The following is a 24,668-nucleotide window of genomic DNA, read 5'->3' on the forward strand; positions in this document are numbered from 1 at the left end:
AGATTTCTTCCTCCTCCCTCTTGATGATCATGAGGCCATACTCAGAATTAAATGGTTGATGACATTAGGTGATATTTCTTGGAATTTTATGCAACTAATTATAAAATTTTACAGTAAGGAGAAACAGGTGATACTGCACGGGAAACGTGAGGGTGACGTAACGATGATTTGCACACAACAAATGGAGAAGGTTTTGCATAAAGCATGCAGGGGCTTTTTGGTACAACTTGAGCAACAAATTAAAGGAGAGCCAATAGAATTTGAAGATCCAAACCTATTTCCTTTGCTTGCTGAATTTTCAGATATATTTGACGAGCCGCACAACCTACCTCTTACTCGTCGGCATGATCATTGTATAATGATTTTTCCAATCAAATCTCTAGCAAATACTCAGTCATATCGGTATCCACATCTCCAGAAGGATGAAATAGAAAGGATTGTAAAAGAGATGCTTGAAACAGGAGTTATTCAGCCAAGTTGCAACCTCTACTCTTCACCGGTGCTACTTGTACGTAAGGACGGAACATAGCGAATATGCGTTGATTACCGAGCTCTTAATGGCATAACCATCAAGGATAAATACCCTATTCCAGTAGTAGATGAATTGCTAGATGAAAGGGAGCACAAATCTTCACAAAGCTGGACCTTCGATCCGGGTATTATCAAATACGAGTGTATGAAGAAGTCATACCGAAAACCGCCTTTGGAACACATAACGGCCACTACGAATTTTTACTTTCTTTAACAAAAGGTGAAATATCTTGGGCATATCATATCAGAGGAAGGTGTGATGGTGGACCCCTTCAAAATTGAAGCAATGCAAAACTGGCCTACCCCGAGGAACATAAAATTGCTACATGGCTTTCTGGGTTTAACAGGCTACTACCGTAAGTTCGTGAAAAACTATGGAAATATCAGTGCACCACTTACTTCCTTACTGGAAAAAAATGTCTTCCAATGGTCGGACAGAGCCTCCACTGCCTTCGACAAACTTAAGCCAGCCATAACGACGACGCCGGTGCTAGCGCTACCAGATTTCAACCGACCCTTCATCATTAAGGCCGATGCATCTGGAGACAGAATGGGAGACGTTCTTATGCAAGATGGTCGACCACTCACATACATTAGCAAGACAATGTCTCCCCCCTATCAAAACATGTTAACATATGATAAGGAGATGCTCGCCATTGTACACGCAGCAACGAGGTGGAGATCGTACTTGATCAGGCGATAATTTCAAATCAAGACCGACCATAAAAGCCTAAAATATCTCTTGGAGCAGAAGATATCTTCCCCCAAGCAGCAAAAATGGGTAACAAAACTTCTTGGATTTGATTATGAAATAACTTACAAAAAGTGGAAAGAGAATGTTGTTGCAGATGCGCTTTCGCAGCTACCTGAACAAGCTGAATTTTCTGTCGTTTTACTTCCAACCAGCGACTTCCTTGAGGATATTAAGATGGAATGGCAGGAAGATTCGGAGACTAGTAAGATCAAAAAAAAAATTGAAGGAAGCACCAAGCTCCGTGGCTCATTACAATTGGGACTCAAAAGAATTATACTATAAGGGTACTAAATTGAAAAGGAGTATGGCATATCACCCACAAATCGACGGTCAGACAGAAGTTGTAAATAGGTGCTTGGAGATAGCCCAAAGCCACCCACCAAATATGACTATCCAAGGAGAACTCCAGACCCAACTAAGTACCATTATTGATCGATGGATCGTGACTCGACGACGACGATCCACTGCTAAAGTGCTAATACAGTGGGTGAACCTACTAACAGAAGATGTCACTTGGGATAACTATGACGACTTGAAGATCAAATTCCCAAAAATTCATGAATTGTCAGCCTCGAGGACAAGGCTGATTTGAAGAGGGCGGGTCTGTTAGGACTCTAGCTAGGAGAGTCCTAATTGAGAGGGACATTCATGTAAAACCTACCTAAGCCGACCCCTATTAAAGAGGTGAAGAGGCCGGCTAGGGTTAGGAGGTTGTTTCTTAGAGAAGAATTAGGAGTTGTAAAGGAATAGGAGTCTTGAGTAGAAGTCCTATTAGAAGTTGGTTAGAAGTAGGAGTTTTGACTAGGAGTCCTATTAGGAGTTAGGGTTTAGAAACCCTATAAATAGTCATGTATTCCTCATCTTTTGATAAGCAATAGATGAATCTTTTCTGCAGCCTTTGAGCAGCAACTTGGAGGGAGGAACCCCTATAGAGTTCCAAGGAGGCCGATCCCCTAAAGAGATCAACCCCAAGTTTAGAATCTGCAAGGGTTCTAACAGATATCAAAAGGCAAATCACAGGCATTCATTTTCTCAACCATTGTAACTGATCCTCTTTTCAGTTGTTGCTACCCTTTGCCAATGTTCAAGAATAGTTTCTTCCATTTTCCCTCAACTGCTGATTGCTTGCCTACTCTTCAGCTGCACCTTTACAGTCAAATGTCTCTGTCCTAGTACAACTCCTTTCCCTCTTCTAAGTTCTATCTGGTCCATTTAGTACAACTCATTTGCTGCCACTTCATTGTAGGGTTTTACATTTCACCGGGACAACACACGGCAACCAGTTGACACATACTGGTTTCCCTATACCAAACACAGATTGTTACCATGATGTGTACCATCGGCAGAGGACTGACACACGATAAGTTGATTCTCATTCAATACAATTTTTTATCATGACTTTTTAGAATGTGTTGTAAATTATGAACATTCAGGTCCAGAAAATATAAGGCAATTTATGTTGTCTCACAAAACTTCCCATCCAATTCAGAGGTACTAGTTAGCTATATCTTTCTGGTAACTGCTCCTAATTCTCAGTAATATCTTCTAGAATACCTCCCACCTATTGAATAGGTGTGAAATACCAATTCTATAGAACATGGTAAAATCTCCATTCTAGAACAGGATCATATGGGTTTAGGAAAAGGGATTGGGATCGGTCATATCAGATTGACAGGATAAGACCCAGCTAAAAAAAGGTTTTATATTAAAAATTAAAAACAAATACAAATTAAAGAAGAAAATTGCATATAATTTTAAATAAATATTTAAATTTTACTTTTATAACCATTTTCCTTGTCTATCATATGAATATGCTTGATTATCAAAATAAATAGACATTGATCAGCAGATCCAGCAAATCTTTGTCCACTTTTGCCATCTTTCGGTTAGGGAGTGGTCAATAAATTTTTTGAATTTTGAGGGAACAGATAAATACTCAACAGCTATCAACATATATCTTTAGATTGCAAATAATCTCTTAGAAAATTAAAAGAACCTGGATTGTAGGAGTTAAAGTGTCCAAGTCGTCATGACAGCTAACTAAATAAAGAAAAAGAATCCATATTCCTTGTCTATCAATACAAATTCGCATACTGTCAGCATAATTACTTCTATGGATTTGAATGCCAAAGGTCAGCATGGCAAATGATCTCTTACAACATCGGACCATTTGATGTTATCTACACTGTAAAACTGACATCAAGCAGTTGCATCTTGATGCTGTTCCTACAAAATGACATCAAGCATCTTTTTGAAAATCCAGGTTCAACATGATATAGTTAGAAACAAATCGGACTCATCTTTTATCAAATTATTGTATCAATTTAAATAATTAGAACTATGTCTAGATGTCTCCAAAATAATACTATGCAATATACTGTTGCATAGGAAATTATTACCTGCGCGACAAGCGCGACTAGCCGTGGATTGCTTGATTTTCCATAGAAAGCAAACGCAAACCTGAAAACAGAGTGGGATCTTACCAAATGCTAGATTCATATCCAATTGTTGTATAATGTGCAAGAGGCAAGCTACTTATTGACTAAAATTAAGCATATCAATGACAAAATAGGACTCAAAACTAATGTCATCACAAATATCTCTATTCATTCTTTTTTGGCAACAGTAGACGTGAAAAGGATTGCATGCAGAGTGCTAGGCAGTACAAAGAAAAAACTATGCTGGTACAGCATGGGGCATTGTGGCCAACAAAATCCTCATTTTGAACCATGTCGACCATCAATACCATGTCAAGCCATTACAACACAGGTGCATGTTGCAAAATTTAAAAAAAATTATTTGAAAATTTGGTAAATAGCACAAAAATCTCAAACTAAAATAAGGACATTTAAGATCCACTTTTGGTATTGCAGTAGTAGTGCAAGTTCTCAACAGTATCAATACTCATGCCTCTTTGATTCTATACATCTTAGCACCAAATTTTCTCAACATCTCAAAGTTCCACCAATTTAATTGCACTAGGCTCTAACAAAGACCACAAATACAGTGCTCCACACCCCAAAGTAAATTAAGCAAAAAGGTAAGGATCAAAGATGATTTCAGACAAAAGAGTATTGTTGAAAAATGTGGATCTAAAACTCAAGGATCGTAATTTCGTACCGTACCAGAGTTTCGAGCATAGCTCGGTATGAGACAGTACAGAGTACCGAGCGGAACACCATGGTGTGTCGCTCGGTATATATATATATATATAAATATAAATTTAAAAAAAAAGGCGACATTGCCTCCTTTTTCTGCCCGCATGGGGAGAAGAAACCGAGGTTTCCTTCTCCCCGCGCAAAAAAGGGCGACGACGCGACGTCACTGCCTCGTCGTCTCATTTCTTCTGCCCGCATGGGGAGAAGAAACATTGCCTTGACAATGCTCTGTTTCTTCTCCCTGCGATATGGCCGAGGCCTCGTTGACTTAGACGAGGAGGCAACATCTCATCTGCAGCGTCTGACGAGGGAGGGCGACAACAGATTGGTATCGTCGAGGGAGAGCAGCGTCGAATCTCTAAGTTCTCCCTTTTCTTCTCCCTCGGCTAATACCACCCGATAGCGGGCGGCGATGGTTGAAATCGACCGTCACCGACTGATTTAGGGTGGTAACGGGGCGAAAGCAGCCCCAATCGACGGTACCGCCAGGTAGCGAGCGGTCCCCGTACTGATATGCTGGTGGACCAGTACGTACCACCCGGTACGGGCAGTATTATTCGAAATTAAAATCCTTGCTAAAACCTACACTTATCGCACAGAAGAATCACGACAAACCCTGCTTAGAGGTAGCTACAAGATGGTATTTAGCTCCACCCACAGTTACATTCATTATTATTTAAGGGCAATAATAATCTGATTAGCCACTTGTATGCTGGTCTTGTTAAAATTTCATATCCCTTTATATCATCGTTTTTATATTGGTTGGCTATATTTTGACAATGCACCATGCATCACCTTTGTACTCCTGCAAACTAAACTAAATGAGTTTGGCTTCAATGAGCTGATGTATAGACAAATCGCAGACTCTCAAGTAAAAAACTAGCAACTATCCTCTCAGATTACTAAATGTATTCACATGCAGTTATATTTTTCCCCCTAAAATCAACCAATTTGTCTCAAAGAACAGCATCATATTAAGATGTAGCATTGAAAAAAAAAACTTCCCATACACCGTTTCTTTGAAAATTCTGAGACTTTTTTCTATTCCCTCAAACTCCAGGTTGAGATCAAAGTTTAAATAGGAATCAAGATCAAGATCAGCTAAGTCATCCAAAATAAATGATTTTAAAGCCGAGCATTTATTTGTCTTAGTTACCATTTTAAATATCTGTTGATTTTTTATTTCTTAGAGATCTGTTAAGCTATAGAAGGGTGTGGTTTGCCTCCTATTAAATATCTGTTGAAAAAGGAAAGATGACAAAAGCTCTTATTCCAACAAACCCAGAAAAGAAAGAGGAAAAATGGGCAAAATTTTGACTGCTTCATGTAGACCTCCTCAAAGTCACCATGGTTGAAGGTGTTTTGTACATCTAGTTGATGTAGATGCCAGCCATGAGAGACAACATACCTTTTTGAATGCAGACTAGGGGAGGAGGGAGAGTTTTGTTAAAAGGGTCTTCTTCTGTCTATTGCTCTTTTAACAAACATCCTTGGTGCACATATCCCGTGGCCCTTCAAAGAGAAGGTTGGGTTGAACCATTGAATGCTTTCATTTTACAGAGCAAATAAACTGAAGGACTTTGATCTAGCCACTAAATTGTGCCCTCATTGGCATTGGATGGCTCGGACAAAAAATTTGTTAGCAATTAACAATTCAGATGAGAATCTTCTTATAATATAGTCGATACTTTGGATGTGAGCTGATAAAAGTTATGAGATTCTGCTCATTTAATTGGAATAACTTTTCTTATAATTATTACACTTTCATATTTGATGGTATTAACTAAATGACTCCAAAAGGACTTCAACATATTAATATACCAGAAGATTGGCAGGTAAAAGAAACAAACAGGAAGATTCAATACAATAAATGTGGAAATGCAGCAAACCATTAGCACCTGTTATAAACTTCATTAATAATATAGAACAAAAGAAAAAAAAAATCATGAATGTCAAAAGTAACATTTCTATGTAAAATATTCCATCAACATGATAAATAAGATTTCTAGCACCAGAAAGACTACAATTTATGCACTTAGCGCGAGAAAATAAAGGTAAGCAATTCATGAAATCAAGAGAAATGTAAAAGTTCATGATTATGATACAACAATAACAATTTTGATTCCTTCATCCAAGAATCAAAATCTTTAACTATAATCTACTAACCGCTTAAGGCGTAGCATTGATCGATATAAAGCAATAAAAATGCGAGTGCTTCCAATGACCTCCTGCATTAGATACAACAATGGTTTATTGTAAACTATGTACAAGCTCATAGAATAGTGTGCATCAGACTGGAATTTATGAGATTTTCTTTCTTGATAGTTGATACAAAAAAATAAGGAGCTAACATTTTACGTACAAGTATCAGACAATCATTTAAATTATATACAATCACTTGTTCCTCTAAACTTCCACCACAGACACAAGTGGTCTCAAGCTGCACACTTATACCTAAGAAGCCCCATTAAGGATATGCAGCTCCAGATGACTGCATATAATAAAAGGAAGGCACCAGATGTGGAAAAAGACAAACCACAATATCTGGTCCATTTATGATGGTGCAAGTGAACATTTAATCTAAGCCTTGATATGAAAAAGATGTTTAGTCTCACCTCATCAGTTGGAAATATAAATGACGATGGCCTCAAATTATGATAATCTTTTAAACAATCCAAAGGCTTGAATCCCAGAAGACGAAGGTGGCTATTTGAAACCTTCTTTACTTCAAGTATCTGATCCTTAGAAAATTGAACCATCTGACTGCAAAAATATCACATTAGAAGGTAATGGCCCATAAAAAGGAATTGACAAACAATATAAACCCACAGATGCACTAGAAAGAACTCATAAGTAAAACTAGAAGACATATATGGTATATCACAAGCAATTAACATCAACAAAAATTCATAAGCATCAAGCAATTACCCATTCATATTCTTTATCGGACTAGGAGGATATGAACACAGCTAATATTCCTGTTCTTTTAGCATCCTCATGCTAACCCATCCAAATGGACAAACTGTCACATCAGTTTCCAGACATCATCCAACAAAGGTAGTTGTAAAGGTTCATCATACCGGTCCATACCGGTGTACCGACCATGTGTCGATACAGTGCATACCGAGGCGTACCAACATACCATATGTCGATATGCTAGGTCATACCAATGACATGCCAAAAATAACCAAAAATGACTCCAAAAATACATAAAAATAAAGAAAAGTTAGATTAGGATTCCAAAGTTGAAAATAAATATAAATTTAGCAAAAATAATCTAAATTAGGAAAGAATAGTAAAACATATCTTTTTCAAACTTTAATGAGAGGCTTTGTGGTATGTTCTGGACCGTCCTTCCATTAATATTGAATTATCTACAAAGAAATAATTTGAATTATAGAATTTTTTTTAACAACCTAAACTTTAAGGTTCAAATGAATCAAGTACTCAAGCGACGGATATACTTGGTTCTACCACAAAAAAAAAAAAAAACAATGGGACTCCACGGGTGGTAGATCGGGATCCTTGATCCTATGTATCTGTATATCAATTTTGATATTTTTGTCAGACCCAATGCTAAAATTGATCCCATGACATAATATACTAATACATTGCAGTGATTTAAAAAAGCGCTCGGACGCTCGCCTAGGCGCTCGAGCGAGGCGAGGCGAGGCCTGAACACCTCGCTTCACTTCCAGGTGGCGCGGTTCAAAGAGGTGCCGCCTGGGCGCTCGCCCGAGCCCAGGCGCTGGGCGCTTCGGGCGAGCACCTAGGTTAAACCAGGCTACCGAACCAGCGTTTTAGGTCTGGTTCGGTCTCCGATACTTTAGTTGGTTCAATCGAACCAACTAAAGCATCGATATCAGCTGTCGCTGCCCAACCCTAACCCTGCTCGTTGCCGCTGCCGTTCCCGCTCCCGCTGCTCGCCGCTACTGCTGCTTGTTATCGCTGCAGTTGTCACTGCTCGCTGTTGCTGCCGCTGTCGCCACTCACCGCTGCCGCTACCGCTTCCTCTTTTCTTAGTTAGCACCCCCTTACACTCCTCTTCCTTCTTCTCCTTCTGTATACAGTTAACAGTATACAAATAATAATATTTGTATTTATTAGATTAATTTGACATAATGATTTTGTATCTTAGATTTTCTTAATTTAATAGCATATTTTTATTTAAATTTTTAAATAATTATATTTATTAATTATATTATATATTTTTATATTTTAGCGCCTCGCTTCGCTCGGACGAGCGCCTAGCGCCTCGGGCGTTTTTAGACCTTAGCGCCTTTTGGCGCCTAGCGCTTTTTAAATCACTGATACATTGTATGTCATTAGTGCATCAATATGGCGATAGTCGTAGTTTGATCATCGTGGATCACACGTGTCTGAGGCGAATCCTAACACAAATATGATTATGGCATGTATTGGTGTGAAGCATGAAAAATAATGTCGGAACTTCTACTTTTGCCACTGATTTGCAACTCTGTATCATAAGATCAATCACCGTACTACTACTCGGAAAAGTATGGCCAACTATCACCGTATTGTTGTTAGCCGTAAGATTCTCCATAATATGATGAGCTTCGCTCTGTATCTATATCGTGTAGACTCTGTCCCATCTGCTCAAAATCAGCCAATGTCTTCCCCTTTTGTGTATAAACTTAACCAGTACCTCATTGAGTTCCATAATTCGAATCTTAGGTGGCATGTGTAAAATACTACTCCTCAGTCCATGCATCACGGGACCATCGACTTCTCGATATCACCGCCATCATCGGTCGAGGCATTATTGTCCATGTTGCTACCATGTCTCTAGACTGAGAGGGTTGTTGAATATGATTGAGATGGTGTTTCATCGCCCGACTTGATTTTTTCTAATGGTGCGACTAACGCTCCTGCCTTTGCCTTTGCACATTAGGCGAACGATTGTAATGGTTGAGTGTCTCTAGTTACTCGAGTAGTCTGACTCGATGTTGTCCAGCTCCTTTTGCCACCTTCTGACCGAGGGGAATCTTCCTCTTGTTGGGGATGTGCTTCATCTACTTCTATTGTCTTAGTGATAAAACGCGAAGGACGTTGAGGATCTCCCACATCATCAAGTAGAGGATCCTCTTGGTTCTCCACTACTTCGACCCACTCTAACATTGACTCTAAATCTTCATTGTAGAATTGGAGATCGATAGGATCAATCTCTATTTCCTCTAGCTCCTTGTCCAAATCGGCACACCACAACCTTAGCTGCATGTTATAGAAAGCATATACTAGTTTATCCAACCACGATAGTCAGTTATGGACCTTTATGTAAATCAATACGAATGTTGACCAATTACATTCGCAACAACTAGATGTCGTCAGCAAAAGTATACGGACAACAACCTTCCTTAAATTTGTAGCTATCACTCGACTGCAAAAAGATATAAATAAGACTTTATTAGCATAATAAATAATTGATATCAAATATAGTCTATAATTAACATGTACGTAACCTTTTTTCACTGGGATCCATATTATAACGGCACGATACAACTACAAAGTCAAAGAATGAATCAATTGTTTCCCGGAATAATTGGCCTCCATAATAGCATCGGTTGTATCGGTAGTGTTTGACCAGAGTCGATATATCATATTTCTTAGTGCTAACAATAAATCTAATCGTGTTCCAAGACTACACCGAAATTGAATGACTGGATTTAGATCTTATGGTGCAAGACAAATAATTTTATTAGTAAGAATTTTTTAATATTAACAAATTATGAATTAAATTACACTAAATATGAATTTACCTGCATTATGAATATCTTAATCCATATAAACTTCAGTCCTACGATCATTGATATGTAAGTATGGCCAGGCCATAAATTAATCTTTGCATAGTTTCTTGACCTCCTCTCTTGTTGTCATTAGCATGTCTACAATAAGACATTTCGGGACGTTTGTCCATATCGACTTTACGGAGGAAAACGTACAGTAGTTTCATTCCTATTATGATTTCTTTCATGGTATCCCAAAATCTAAAAGAAAGAATAGTCTTTTTCTTTTTTTTTCCATCGCTCAATCTCAAATCCATAGAATCAGACCATTCCTATATGGTGACCATTGCCTTGAGACCCTACCACTTTTGTTTTATTGACTTTAAGATAATGAAATTTGTAGTAAACCGAGTGACTCCATGTATAAGTATCTTACTATTTATATACTTACGCATTAAAGATTAGACCCAATAATGACTATATATAAGCTTTATGATCTATTGTGCTCAAGCTACAAACTTGTTAGCTGATGGTAGCTCACTAATATCCTTCAACATTAGATCCATATAATAAACTACATATGGAGTCCAAAATAATTTTTTCTTTTTTCCATTAGTGATTATCTGGATAATGTACTATGATCCGATCTCCTTTACTACGGTGTCCATTTCAATATAGTTTGTATCTTGAATATTGTCAAAAGAATTAACTAACTTGTGAAAAGCCACCCATCTATTGCAATAAATAAGAAAATTGATTATACTCATTTTTGTCAACCTTGTCCAACTGTCACACAATAGTGTCACCTCATATTCATCGCATTGCCTCTTGAAAGATTTGATCTAATCCTTTAGTTCTGCCACCTCCCTATCTAAATATACGTCATGGATCTCCTTAGGTATCGGAGGTTGAATCCCCGTGCTAGACTACTGAATAAAGGAGATTATGTTATAATAATATAGATTTTGGGTTGTATTTGTTAGAATCCCGTGGAAGTTGAATCATTTTACGATTACCTTCCCAATATCCCATTTATTTTCTTTTGTATATACATCATCAATCCATGTCTACTTCACTATTTGTGCAGCATAGGCTTGCAGATCAATATCAATAATATCTAGTGTTGACTACGTGCCAAGTCCTCTCATAAATCTATGAATTCCAACATACCTCATGCTACCAATTTGGCTTAACTAAGGAGGGGCAGTTGGTTATCTCATGCTAGTCGACCTCTGGATTCCTTGTGGCACAAGCCCACTGTCATCGCTATATTCTCATTGAGTTAGGTCGTCGATGTCTCATTGCTTCCTCATACATGTACTAATGCCCTAGTGATGCACAAATACCAGCTCTGAGATCCGGGTCGATTTCATCATCGTAACCCTCATATTCGTCATAAACCAGCTCCTGCATAGCCCTATAGTATTCTTCCTTAGCTCTTGCTTTCTTTTTCATTGTATCTTCCCTTGCTTGTTGTAACTTGTCTTGAAAGGATTTATGGACCTTCGTCGGAACCTTCGGCCATTTTGCAACATCAAGACACACGCCGACCATTTTGCAACATTGAATTGACTCAAATATTGGTCAAATTTTAATTAAATCATCATTAAAATCACTAATTACAGTATTAAAAATCTTAATTAAAGCTTGATTGCACCTATTATGCCATCATAAATATATAAATCACCTTAATATGCATGAAATACAAAGATTTAACCCATTAAGTATCTTATTTCGAAAAAATCAACATTAAACACACTAATCATAATATTAAAGACCTTAATTACTCATTAATTAACACTATTCTACCATCAAAAACATATCAACCAACATATTAGGCATTAAGTCATTAACGACATAGAATAGGCTTAATCATCACATAAATCAATAAAAATCTAGAAAGAGAAAACATACCTCTTGATTAAAGTGTTTCTACCTCTTAATCGTCTCAAATTAGCCTTCCAATTTCAATCCACAAATCATAGCTTTGTTGAATTTAGGAGAGTGAAAATATGAGAATGAGAGAAAGAAGTGAGTGAGAAAGAGTTTGAGAGAGCGAAACAAATTAAAAGAGGTGAGAGGAAAGGATTTAAAAACCTTTTCTAATGGTTCAAATGATTAGTTTAATCGTTTGCAAAAGGGCAATCTTAGCCCTTGATCAATAACGATCGAAATTCGACTGTTACCGGTACATACCGATCGGTAACAATCAGATTTCGATAGTTACCGATCGGTACAGACCCTATATCAGGCGATACAGAGTCATGTAACGATACCACCCAGCAAGGTTCGCCGTACCGTACCGTACCAACGTTTCGACCCGGGCTCGGTACGGTACGGTGTACCGAGTGGTACACCGAGGTGTACCAAGCGGTACACCGAGGTGTACCAAGCGGTACACCTGATTTCACCGATTTAACCCTCCGAAAATACATGAAAATTAAAAAAAAAAGTTAGGATAGGGTTTTCAAGTTACGAATAAATATAATAATAGTATAAGTTTAGCAAAATCAATGTAAATTAGGTAAGAATAGTATCGAATAGTATCACATATCTTTTTCGGGCTTTAAGGTAGTCTTGTTCGAGGTTCATATTTCAGCCCGTTATAGATTGAAATATCTACAGAAAAATCAGTTGAATTGTTAGACTATTCTATTACAATATAAACTCTAAAATTCAAATGAATTAAATAATCACATATCTAGATATACTTGATTGTTGATTCTACTACCAAAACGAACGACGGGCCTCCACGGGTGGTGGATCGGGGTCCTCGATCCGATACATATCAATATGATACGTTTGTTGGACCCAATCATGAAATTGATCCCATGACATAGTGTGTATTGATACACCGTATGCTATTGATGCATCAATGTAGTGCTGATCGTAGATTGATCGTCATGAATCATATTTGTCCAAGGCAGCTCTTGAGGTATATATTGGTGCTATTCTGTATCATGCTGTTGCTCAGAGAAGGATGACTAACTATCACCATACTGTTGTTGCTCGTATGATTCTCCATAATACGATGGCTGTGAATACGATGAGCCTCTTTCTGTGTCTATATCATATATGCTCTGTCGCATTTGTTCATATTCATCCATCGCCTTCCCCTTCCCCTTCCACGCATAAACTTGACCAGTACTTTGTCGAGTTCCATGATCTGAATCTTGAGTGGCATGTGTAAAATATTGCTCCTCAGTCCATTCACCACCCTCAAGTTGTGTAGACGAGACTAACGACTGCCCGGCATCACCACCATCATATGTCGAGGCATTACTGTCTGTTTTGCTGTCATGTCTCTGGACCGAGCGAGAAAGAGAATGTGATTGTGAAGGTGTCTCGTCGCCCGACTCGATTCTTTCCAACGATGCAACTGATGCTACTGCCTTCCCCTTCCTCTTAATCTTCCCAAATTAGCCTCAATTGAATTCACAAATCGTTGTTTTATAGGGTTTAGGAGAGAAAAAAAAAAGTTTGAGAGAGAGTTTAAAAGAGTATAATGAAATAGGGGAGAGAATAATGATTTAAATAGGAGGAGAAAGGGCTCCAACGATTAAATTGATCGTTGGAGCACTGTAGCACTACTACGGTGCAGTAACGGTCGATTTCGACCGTTACCGAGTGGTACCGGGCGGTAACGGTTGGTACCGAGTGGTGCCGGGTGGTAACGGTCGAAATTTCGATCGTTACCGCCCGATATTACCCCGTATCGTCCGATACGAGGTTTTTTTGGGCGTACCGCCCGATAGCGAGCGGTCCGCGTACCGGTAGCCTGTCGGACCGGTACGTACCACCCGTATCGGGCGGTACGATTCGGTATGGCAGACCTTGCCACCCAGTATAGGACAATCCGTGTACCGATCCCCTATCGAACCGGTACGTACCACCTGTACCGAGCAATACGTTTCAGCACAATAAACCCCTATTGTACGATAAGAAAGATTTTCTCTAACAAAAGGATAAAATTTTAAAATTAGCAAAAATGCAGAAATTGAGCACCACTACTAAGCTTGATAGCATCACAACAATTCTAATTTCCTGTATCTTTCTTTTGATGATATTGTCTAACCCTCATAATTAATACAATATTCAAGCAAGCAGTCCCAATTGTAGCTCATTTTGCTCGTACCTATGAAATGAGCCACGATTCCCTAGTTTTGCCCTTTTAGGATGAACTCCAAAAAGTGCCTCACCTTTGGCTCTTTATTAGATCTTGACTCTCAACTCTTCTCAAATCTTCAACCAATGTGTGATTAGATGTGACATTATTAGTTGTCATCATATACAAGCACAAATATGATAGGTTGTTTTTAAACAACCTCCAAGCCCACCCTATTATATTTTAAAATTATCTAAATAATATAGATAACATGCATAATGAACATCATTCACATAATCTGCATGGATCAATGTTCACATCTATTCCACCAAAATTGTGTTGGCTTTCAACTACTTAAACCTAACTTATTTTTCCCCCACAATTAAAATTTCAATCTTCATATAAAATTTAATAAAAAAATATTATGCATTGTTTAAATACTAAAGATTTTTCAAATTTGCAGCTAGTTTCATTAATAAGGTCCATGCCCAGCTTTTGCACCAGCAGGAAGTAAAAATTCAACGTAATGATTGCACCACTGAAAGAAGACTTATAACCAAGAAAAGCTGGAGGACCTTACCCGAATATCAAGTGTTTAAGTGTGTCAACATGATTTAAATAAGAGTTGATGGCTTGTGTGTTTATATAAGTAGGTCAGTGTGCATGCATGGAAAGAAAAAAGTGTGATCTTATTAAACTTGAAGGGAAGAAAAGGAATGATACTAACTTTTTGTAAGGGTGAAAAAGTTTCGATGGTTCCTGAATTAAAGCACCAGTGTCTGCACAGATAAAGGACCTTTCTGTCTGCAAAAAATGTGACATAGTAAAGAAAAGTTCAAGACCAAAAACATGCTGAATATGATTCAAGTAATAACATGAAAATTTTATCCCTTCTGAAGACTGAATTTCAAGTACTCAGCAACTACTAAAAAAATCAAACATTGCAAAATTACTTATTGTATCAATATGCAAGAAGATATATCTGTATGAACTTGGTAATATTTTAGACTGTTTGTTAGCTTAACTAGGTGTAGTAAATAACTTCGAGTGCAATAAGGAAAAATAAAATTACTAAAAGAGTATACTATGCTTCATACCAAAATAAAAGCAATTTGACAGTTTAAAAAGAAAATTATTACCCAGAAACAACAAAGGAACACACAGAAGCAGGCATATTAAACTATGAATAAGCAATTTCCATATTTATGGTTGTATGTTTGATTTCAACTTATGCCAAATATTATCAAGATTTTGCAATTAAATAATATGGATTATCTTGGCCCTCAAGATAAATTTTGAATATTTTAATAAGATTTGATGGACAAAGCCAATTTGTTTAACAAATAGGAGTATTTCATGGACAAAGATAAAATTTGTTTAAAAAGATTTGACTTGATTGCATTAAAAAATTGTGATATTGAATATTGACTTATTAAAAAAGCCAATTTAGTTATTTACACCTTAAGGATAGAGAAATAATAAAAAATAATTATTTGATTATTGAACAAGTTGGAGTGGGTCCGAAAGGACTTGTTTCTTCTCTATTTATGTTGGATGTGATGCTTTCTTATCATTCATTACCAAATTTTCAGCCAATTCATGTTTTATAACATTTTCCAAATTTCCAAATTGTATAAGCTTTAAATGACACCATAAAATAATAATTCCTAGAATTCATAATTCAGTGCTAATCCAAACCAACCTCTTGCCCTCTATGATTTACTCAGTTACAAACAAAAGATATATTAGCCACTGAATGGTTATACTAAGTGCAATGAGATAAAACTAAATATAGTCAGAGCTCATAATATCTCGAAAGAAAGAATTGTCTTTTGTGTCATAGTTGTAACTAGTCAGATAACAACAAATAAAAGCAACAGAATGATAGGTTGGCTACATAGAATCTTTTCATCATTGAGCTCTACTGAGACTCTGAGAGTAACATCAGCAACCATATCAATCTATCAAATCTTAGATTTTTCATCTACCTCTCCTAGCATCAGCAATCTAAATTAAATCCCTCGCACACTAAATATATTAAGGGGTCATTTTAGGCATGTTCAAACCATTTTAAATACATTTTATATATTTTATCTTTAATTGATACAAAGTAAGAACTCTACGACTTGACCCATTATGAATTTAAAAAGTATAAACTTAAAGCTAATCATACATGCAATCTGGCCTAATCCAACAACGTCAACATTCATACCTTTTAATAAATTAATATTAACTACAAGAAACCCATGATTTGCCAAAATCAACCATATATATGAGAAGAAACTCCAGTAACTTGTTTCGAAGTTAATAAAAAGTTAAAAACCATAAGCAACTGTTTATGTTCTCTACAAAGTTTTTTTCAGTTAATTGATTCAGTAAATAATAACTTATATGCTCAATCTTCTCAACACAAAAACCAAAATGATTTGTTAAAAATACTCATTTTGTACCTTACTAATAGTTCAGTATCTCCTAAAGGAAGCAAATCAATGATTTTCTAAACAAAGCAAGATAAAAAAAAGATATCCAAGATAATTAATTTCGGATACTATAATACTACAGAATTTAATGTGGCATGTATGGTTGTATTCTGGCACTATTTTCTATCTCAGAAAAAACAAATTTCACCAGAAATTCTACAAACACACAGAAACAACCTATCTACCTTAAGATAGTATATTACCCTCAATAGAATAGCCCTTAAAAATTACAAGTTGTTTGATTCCTTAGCTACATTCTAAGAAGCATGGACACAGGCATGACACGGTACGGATACGACGACATGTCACTTTTAAAAAAATTGGGATACGGACATGGCGTGGGCACATGTGTGTGTGTATATTATTTATTTATTTATTTATAATATTAAATTAAAAAGATAAATTTTATAATATTTATAATTAAATTTATTGAGTATTAAGTTATAACATCAAGTAAATATATGTAACCTATCAATTTTTTAACCTATACCTCCTAAAAGGGCGAAAGAGGCTAATGTAGGTAAAACTCATAATTCTAAAAATGAGGGGGGGAAAAAAGCTTTAATCATCACTTTAACCAATTAAGTTTTTAATCTATTAAGTTTTTCTCATCACATATTAGAATAATGGGCGAACTTTTGTGAAGTGAAAAGCTTTAATCTTGCAACGCAGTAGGCTTCGTCGATGATAGTCAATGGTTCGTTGAGGGTGGTATGTGTCCTCTCCATCGATGCCACTAGCATCAACCTCGCTGGCATCGCTTTTTCCCAACTCAAGGCATCCCTCGGCAAACAGGCTGGCAAACCCAATGCCTGCATGGCTAATTTCTACGACCTCACAACCGGGTCAGGCATTAAAGGAGTCATCTCCGCCCTCTTTATACGGGGCCATGACAGTCGGCCCTTGTTCTCTGTCACTGAAGCCCTACACCTACTCGCTAAGCACGATCGTCACCTCACCACTTCGACTACCCAATGGAAGGGAATCTTGGTGGGGCGTCCTCTAATGGTCAGGGGACTGCTCCAATGGGTGTTCACCTATTCGAGGACACGATGCTATGGGACGCGCTAAAGTGTGCTCATCCCTTGCTACAACCTGGCGACGAGGGCACCCTTCTTGTTGTCACAGATAGATGTCGTCGAGGAACGCCGAGGACACAACCGCGCAAGGCAAGCAATGATACCTCTGCACCTAGAGACGTTGACAACGATATTGCAGTTGTCACCGAGGCAGGCGCCAAAGCGGATGGAGTCATTGTCGGTTGACAAAGGGAAGCCAGCGGAGATGGTGGTGATGGTGGTGACGGCGGGTGTGGTGGAGGAAGTTGGGGAGGGGAGTGAAGCTATGGCGGCGATAGTTGGTGATGCTAAGGAGGAGGAGGATGTCGTCCTTGCAACTCAGCACCACATGAGAACCACGGAGCGGTGAGGAAGGGTGCGAGTACAACACGAATATGTCGCAACCAAAATAAATAATTAAATTAATAAAATAGACACGTGTCCGGTTTGGTGTGTCAGTGCTTCATAGGCTACATTATACTGCAGATCCTCATGTTCAGAATTGTGATTGGTAAACATGTATAGTTGATGACAGTTAGATGATATTCAGAGCCCAAGAAAGGCAAGTAACAGAAATAAAAGTTAGCATTTGAAAGATACCTGTAATGGAAGATTAGTGACAGAATCAAGCCACATAGTTGCCCCTGAGAAGAGAAACCAACAAACATCTTCAGTGACTAGAAGCAGAATAGAACCATGGATAACTATCAGTTTATTTGTACAATACTATCTTCAAGAGTATTTTACTTAATGGATGAGGGCATACCTGGTAAGGTTGGACGGATTAAAGCATAAGTATTTACTTGAATAGAGATACCATTTGCAATTGAAAATGTAAGTGTTCTTACTTTTCGCTTCTTGAAAATTCTTTTTCTCAACTGATCTTTCATATCCTCAAGTCTGCAATATACAGCCACCAGATTCAATTGTAATTATTGCCAGGAAATCTTACATTTGATGCCTTATACAGCATTTCATAGCTATATACAGAATTTCACCAGATGCAATATACAGCCACCAGATTCAACAAAATCTTTCATTCAAGAAATCAGACAGCATTTCATAGCTTTAAATTCAAGGAAGAGAATTCAACAAAATTTGCTACTGTGTAATAGCTAGAATTCATGCAAATAAACATAACAACACCTGAATAAGTAATGTTGCAAAACTGAAACACATTACTGTCAGAACAGAGCATGCACTACAAGCATCATCATGAAGCAACTAGCACCCAGCTAGCAGCACCTAGAATTCTTGGCTCATTAGCTGCTGTGACTGGCATTTTCCTTGCCAGTTGCCATGTCTTAATCCAAAACAATATCTTATTCTCAATTTATTTCAATATAGACCAGGAGATATATTCATGCTATCATGGTTCTATTGTTTTCTCTAAATAGACAAATTGATCACTAGATAAAACAGTACACTTCAATAGGCATACTTCAGAAGAACTATCACAAGATTCACAACAAAAGATTGTCAAATCAAGAAAGAATTTTTTTCTGGTAAGAATATGGTGGGACTTAATTATGACAAATTTCCAATTAGATTTCTTCTGTGGATTGAAAGACATTATTGGAGGTTTTCTTACTTCAGATATTCATCAAGTTACTTCATGACTGTAGCCTATCAACGTTCACCATTTGTTCAGAATGCACAATCCGGAGGCTCATGAAATAAATTGTGCTTAAACTTGTCCAAGTAGCACACAACAAGAACTGCTAAAATACCCCCCACCAACTCAGGAAAGAAATAGCCTAAAAGAAACAATTCACATTCAAGAAGGATCTAAAATAAAAACACTCCCACATGTATAATGTGTTAACTTCTATGCAAGTATGTCATGAAAAATTATAAACAGTCACACAAGATGCTTAAGATCACAAATATAAACTAAAAATAAAGTTATCAAAGGATATTATGAGGAAACTTCACAAAAGATGACGAAATTAGTGTTCTGGAATTATTACTTTTCACTTGCTGATGGCAAGAACTGAGATATGTCAGTACCCTCCAATCCAATCATGTCCTGCAACACAAACTTTTAATAAGAATGCCAGTACAGATGAAATTGAAAATTCATTATTTTAAATTAACATAAATAGTTGGCTTATTATTATTGAGAGTTTTAACATACAGCATAGAACATAGATACGTTGAACTCCTCATCTGGCCTACTCAGTGGAAGAAGTTCAAACGAGATGCCAAGGTCTTGTGCATCCTACGAAATAAAGTTATATAAGAATATAACTTCTTGATAAAATCCACCGTGAAAGATACACCATAAAATAACCACACTCTGCGTGTAAACGCATAAACAGTGATACTTTTGCACGTTGTGTCGTTGTCCTGATCATATCTGCTTTCATTGCACCCGTCATACTACCAAATGGATCATCATCATTGGTGAAAATAAGAATTCTCTTACTAGAGGTTTTCACAGAGCTGGCATAACAGCAAAAGTGGTCAGTGGAAAAGTTGAAATAAAACAGATGCTAGATGCCTAATGCTGTTTGAGGTAACACATGGGGGAATTCAATGCAAATCCTACCCCTTGCGCAGCAATGCCTGTGCAACCCAAAAAGCATTATACAAGGAATTCTCCCTAGATCCTGGTAAAACTCCATATCGACTTCCAATTGTGCTCATAAATTTGTCTGCCATATGACACAGTGGTGTTAACATTCCAGAAGAGCCACAGTTCTCAACAATGAAGTTGATGTTGACTTAGCTGATAGCATTCACATTACATTGGAAAGACAATACAAGATGTTGCCAATTAGATTTTAAGCCAGTTGACAGAAAGCATGAGAACTTACAAATTACACCTATGTATATTGTAAATACTATAATACAAGATATAGATGAATAGACAACAACTCGAAAATGAGACCCTCCTATATGCAGCCTGCTTCATGAATTTTTTATGTTCAACCACCATTACCTCCTTCCTCTTCTAACTATAAAAAAGACCCATAAAATTTTTCTGGAAAACTCATGACCCTTATTTTCTGATCTCTGTTGACTTATTGTAGCAACCTTGATACCGTTGACAGGGGAGTCAGCACGGTCAAGTCACGTCTCGAAAGCACAAACTCATCTTAGGCACCCACGTGGCGCTCCAGGATGTGAGATGGGAGAGGCGAATCCAGCTGGCGCGATCCTGAGCTGCTGTTTGTTTGCTCGCGGTGGGTATTGCACTAGAGAGAGATGGTTGTCCACCTCGAGGTTCTAGAGCCAACCCGAGGAGTGCCTTGGCCTCACCGAGGTTCCTACACAAGAGGTCAACGCCAGGGAAGTTCTCGACTCGACCCCTCCGATGGTAAAATCAGTGACGGAATGGGAATAATAGGAATTTGTTTCCTCCCCCGCTCAAATCCTGGGGGCCGACTTTTATACCTGGGGAGTCATTGGCGAGAGGCGAGTAACTCTTCTCCCCAATCTGTGGTTCTTCGAGGGCTCATTTATGTCGACGGTCAACTGGTACACTTCACCGTGACGCACCGTTTGCGAAGGACGACCGCAGGGGCGTGTATGTTTGTTCTAGACTTTATGGGATAAGCGGGCAACGGTTGTCTGTGCCAGGCGACTAGGAAAAAGGCGAAAACGAGCCTCGCCTCAAGGGATTAATGCTCCTTGCAGGCATGCAGCTGGAAAATGGGGAGATAGGCTCCGCCGTCTAGGATTAATGCTCCCTGCAGTCCGGCGTGCGACCTTTCGCAAAATTGCGGTTGGTAGGGGATGAAAGGTCGCTTCCCTGCCGTTTGCCGTAGGGAGGGGGAGACGCGTGGGCTCCTCTGTCCTCGTCACTACGTAGATGGCAGTGGGTAGCTGGGTGGATCAGCAGATCAAGGCTGGCGTCACCTTATTCCCTATCACTTACTAATCCTAAATGCCAGAAATAAGATATCTTTTTCAGTTTGTCCACAATTCTATATACTTCAATTTTATGCTTGATTGATCACAACCACTACCAACAACACTGTTAATTCTTTCTCAATTACTTGTTGCTTTCTTTCATTTTTCTTCTTCCTCTTTGCAGCGTCGAAGGCATGTTATGGCCATGGGGAACCAAGTCCCCTCAGTTTCTGGAAAACATGCATACCAAATTCGCAAAGATCTAAATGACTGAAGTGGGCCCTAGGACCCTTGCTTCCAAGGAAAGAAAAGGAATCTATTCATAAAAATATGCTCACACCCCTCTCCAATAACTTGGACAACCTGCCAAAAGCCTTACCAAACGCAATAAATAGTTGAGGAATCCCAAATTCGCAAAGATCTAAATGACTGAAGTGGGCCCTAGGACCCTTGCTTCCAAGGAAAGAAAAGGAATCTATTCATAAAAATATGCTCACACCCCTCTCCAATAACTTGGACAACCTGCCAAAAGCCTTACCAAACACAATAAATAGTTGAGGAATCCCAAATGATAGGTGAACTTCTTCCTAAAAACAATGTCGTTGCTTACCAAAGGATACTAGAAAAAAAATCACAATCAAAAGAAACCCAACTCCTGAAACAACTAGCAACATTTTTTTTCTTACTAGTTTAAAAAGATGGAAGAAAAGAAAGAATACGCATTCCATTTTTCTATGTATGTCTAGCATGTAAGTAAAAACAGGAAAGGAAATAGAACTTAGCCTACAATCTACAAAGAACTGACACACACACACACACACACACACACACACACACACATATATATATATATATATATATATATATATATATGTAGTACCATACAAACCAATATAAAGCCAAGAAGAAAAAACCGTATGGAATTGATAGTAGAAAGATATTTTCCTCATCTCATATCCTTCTTTTTAATTCTTAAAACCAATTATTTTATGATAGTATTAACCTACATTGCCCTAGCTACTCAGAAAGGTGCTCCTTTGCTGTTTGTTTGTGACTCCACGTTCAAGAGAATCAAGACTTCTCCATCAATCAATTACACAGTAAGTTATGCTATGATTAAATTTTGTTCTTTATTTTATATTAATATTTCATATTATAATAAACAACAAGTCATAATGTCAATTATTTGGAGTCAACTACATGATTATTTTACCATCATTAAATTCAATAAAAATCGATATCCTTAGTCGAATTAGAGCATTTAATTCTTTATCCATAGCTTCTAGTTAAGTTTTCTTAGGCCTCCTTCTACTTCTCCTTGCACCATTGATACAAATCGTTTTACCTCTTGTAACTATGAAATCAATAAGTTTCCTTAGTACATGTTCATGACATCTTAAAATGATACTTTAATGCACTTATTAAAAAAAATTTATATGTATTTCATTGTTGAACTTAGTGAATAAAGATATAAATTTAATTGTGTTTATAAACTTCAATTTACTGTTCTCATATTAAATTGGTAGTAGGACTTCTGTCATCACCCTAGGAATGTGCATCTTGACATTATATGGTCTTGACAAGTTCCACAATCATATGGACTCTTCTAGTTGAACCAGGCACATCAAATAACAAGAACTAATAGTGATGGTGACTGTATTAACATTGTAGGTATTCTTTCTATCATTTTTTTCTCTTGAGGTATATACAGACACCAAAGGTTTGCCAACTAAAGGAATTATCATGCAATCTAGATTAGGAAAATACTCATTTAGATTCCTTACCCTCTATACTGGAGAACTCTTTAATCAACTTTGCAGTCGGTCGATCAATTAATTCTCTCTCCATTACATTGAAGACATAAACACCATTCACATCTTGTAAATTTTTCTTTTCCTTCTGCAAGAAAGTAAAGTGATAATATGAAGGGATTGCAAGGTAAGAAGGGAAAAACTGTATTGGAATAAGATATCCATATAAAACAAAATCAAATAGCAGTATGCAATTATTAATATGATTGCACCATGCCTAGGATTATTGTCATGGTAATGGTGATAAAGAAGTATCACCATAAATAGGGTAAAAGCATTTCACACAATTTTACTTCTTGAGTACATACATCAAACTATGTTATTTTGAAGGACAAATATTAATTGGACAGACCAAGTAACACGAGGTTAATCCATAAGACTTGAGAAAAAATAAAACCTTTTATTAATGTATTAACTGGCTACTGTTTACATACATGCCTAGCTTTGTGAACAAAGATGCAACTTATATTAACTTCACATAATAAAGCTAACTAATAGGAGTATTTATGAGAATCACCAAAATCAAGGTTTTTAATTTCGAATAACACCGCCCGTACTAGGTAGTACCGTCAATTGAAGACCGAGGGAGAAGAATGAAGAGAAGAAAGAAGAGAGAGAAGGCGACGGAGAAGAAAGATGAGCGAAAACGGTTTATTTATATATATATATATATATCGCCCCGCATGGGAAGAAGAGAGGCGATGTCACAGAAAAAGATTTTTTTTCTTTTACTTATATATATATATATATATATATATATATATATATATATATATATATATATATATATATATCGAGCGGTATACCGAAATATACCACTCGGTATACAGTACCGTACCATACCGAGTGAATCTCGAAACTCTGGTATGGTACGAAATTTTAATCCTTGACCAAAACACATATGTCAAATAAGCTTCATAAAGAGGGGAGAGAGAACATTGTAAGCTACCTACGAGCATGGAAACATGTTCTTAAAGTCAGTGCAAAAGCATGTCACACGATGTTTAGATGTGCCATACAAGAATTCCAAAGAAATAGATATGCTGATCAGAAAGGCCTAAATCTAATTCAGACCAATGATATCTATATGTTACTGCTTGTTGACCAAATAGAAATGTCATCTAGTATAAATGATTTAATTTTGGTTGTGTAGGCCAAACGTTCGTTTT

General features: G+C 37.3%; 1 protein-coding gene across 2 annotated transcripts in view; it reads right to left on the reverse strand.

Annotated features, from left to right (window-relative positions):
* LOC135610202 (ATP-dependent DNA helicase 2 subunit KU70-like) overlaps positions 1 to 24,668 on the reverse strand; it is a 40,196-nt gene that overhangs the window by 13,734 nt on the left and 1,794 nt on the right. For both annotated transcript variants that reach the window (XM_065104390.1, XM_065104391.1), the window contains 11 exons: positions 23,473 to 23,587; positions 20,382 to 20,487; positions 20,158 to 20,275; positions 19,968 to 20,051; positions 19,801 to 19,859; positions 18,597 to 18,730; positions 18,431 to 18,474; positions 15,020 to 15,096; positions 7,059 to 7,206; positions 6,610 to 6,671; positions 3,685 to 3,745 (listed from right to left, as the gene is read on the reverse strand). In XM_065104390.1, coding sequence (XP_064960462.1) covers positions 3,685 to 3,745; positions 6,610 to 6,671; positions 7,059 to 7,206; positions 15,020 to 15,096; positions 18,431 to 18,474; positions 18,597 to 18,730; positions 19,801 to 19,859; positions 19,968 to 20,051; positions 20,158 to 20,275; positions 20,382 to 20,487; positions 23,473 to 23,587 — 1,008 coding nt within the window. The remainder of the gene's footprint in view (positions 1 to 3,684; positions 3,746 to 6,609; positions 6,672 to 7,058; positions 7,207 to 15,019; positions 15,097 to 18,430; positions 18,475 to 18,596; positions 18,731 to 19,800; positions 19,860 to 19,967; positions 20,052 to 20,157; positions 20,276 to 20,381; positions 20,488 to 23,472; positions 23,588 to 24,668) is intronic.

Source organism: Musa acuminata, chromosome BXJ2-4 (assembly GCF_036884655.1).
Source record: "Musa acuminata AAA Group cultivar baxijiao chromosome BXJ2-4, Cavendish_Baxijiao_AAA, whole genome shotgun sequence".
Taxonomy (NCBI): domain Eukaryota; kingdom Viridiplantae; phylum Streptophyta; class Magnoliopsida; order Zingiberales; family Musaceae; genus Musa; species Musa acuminata.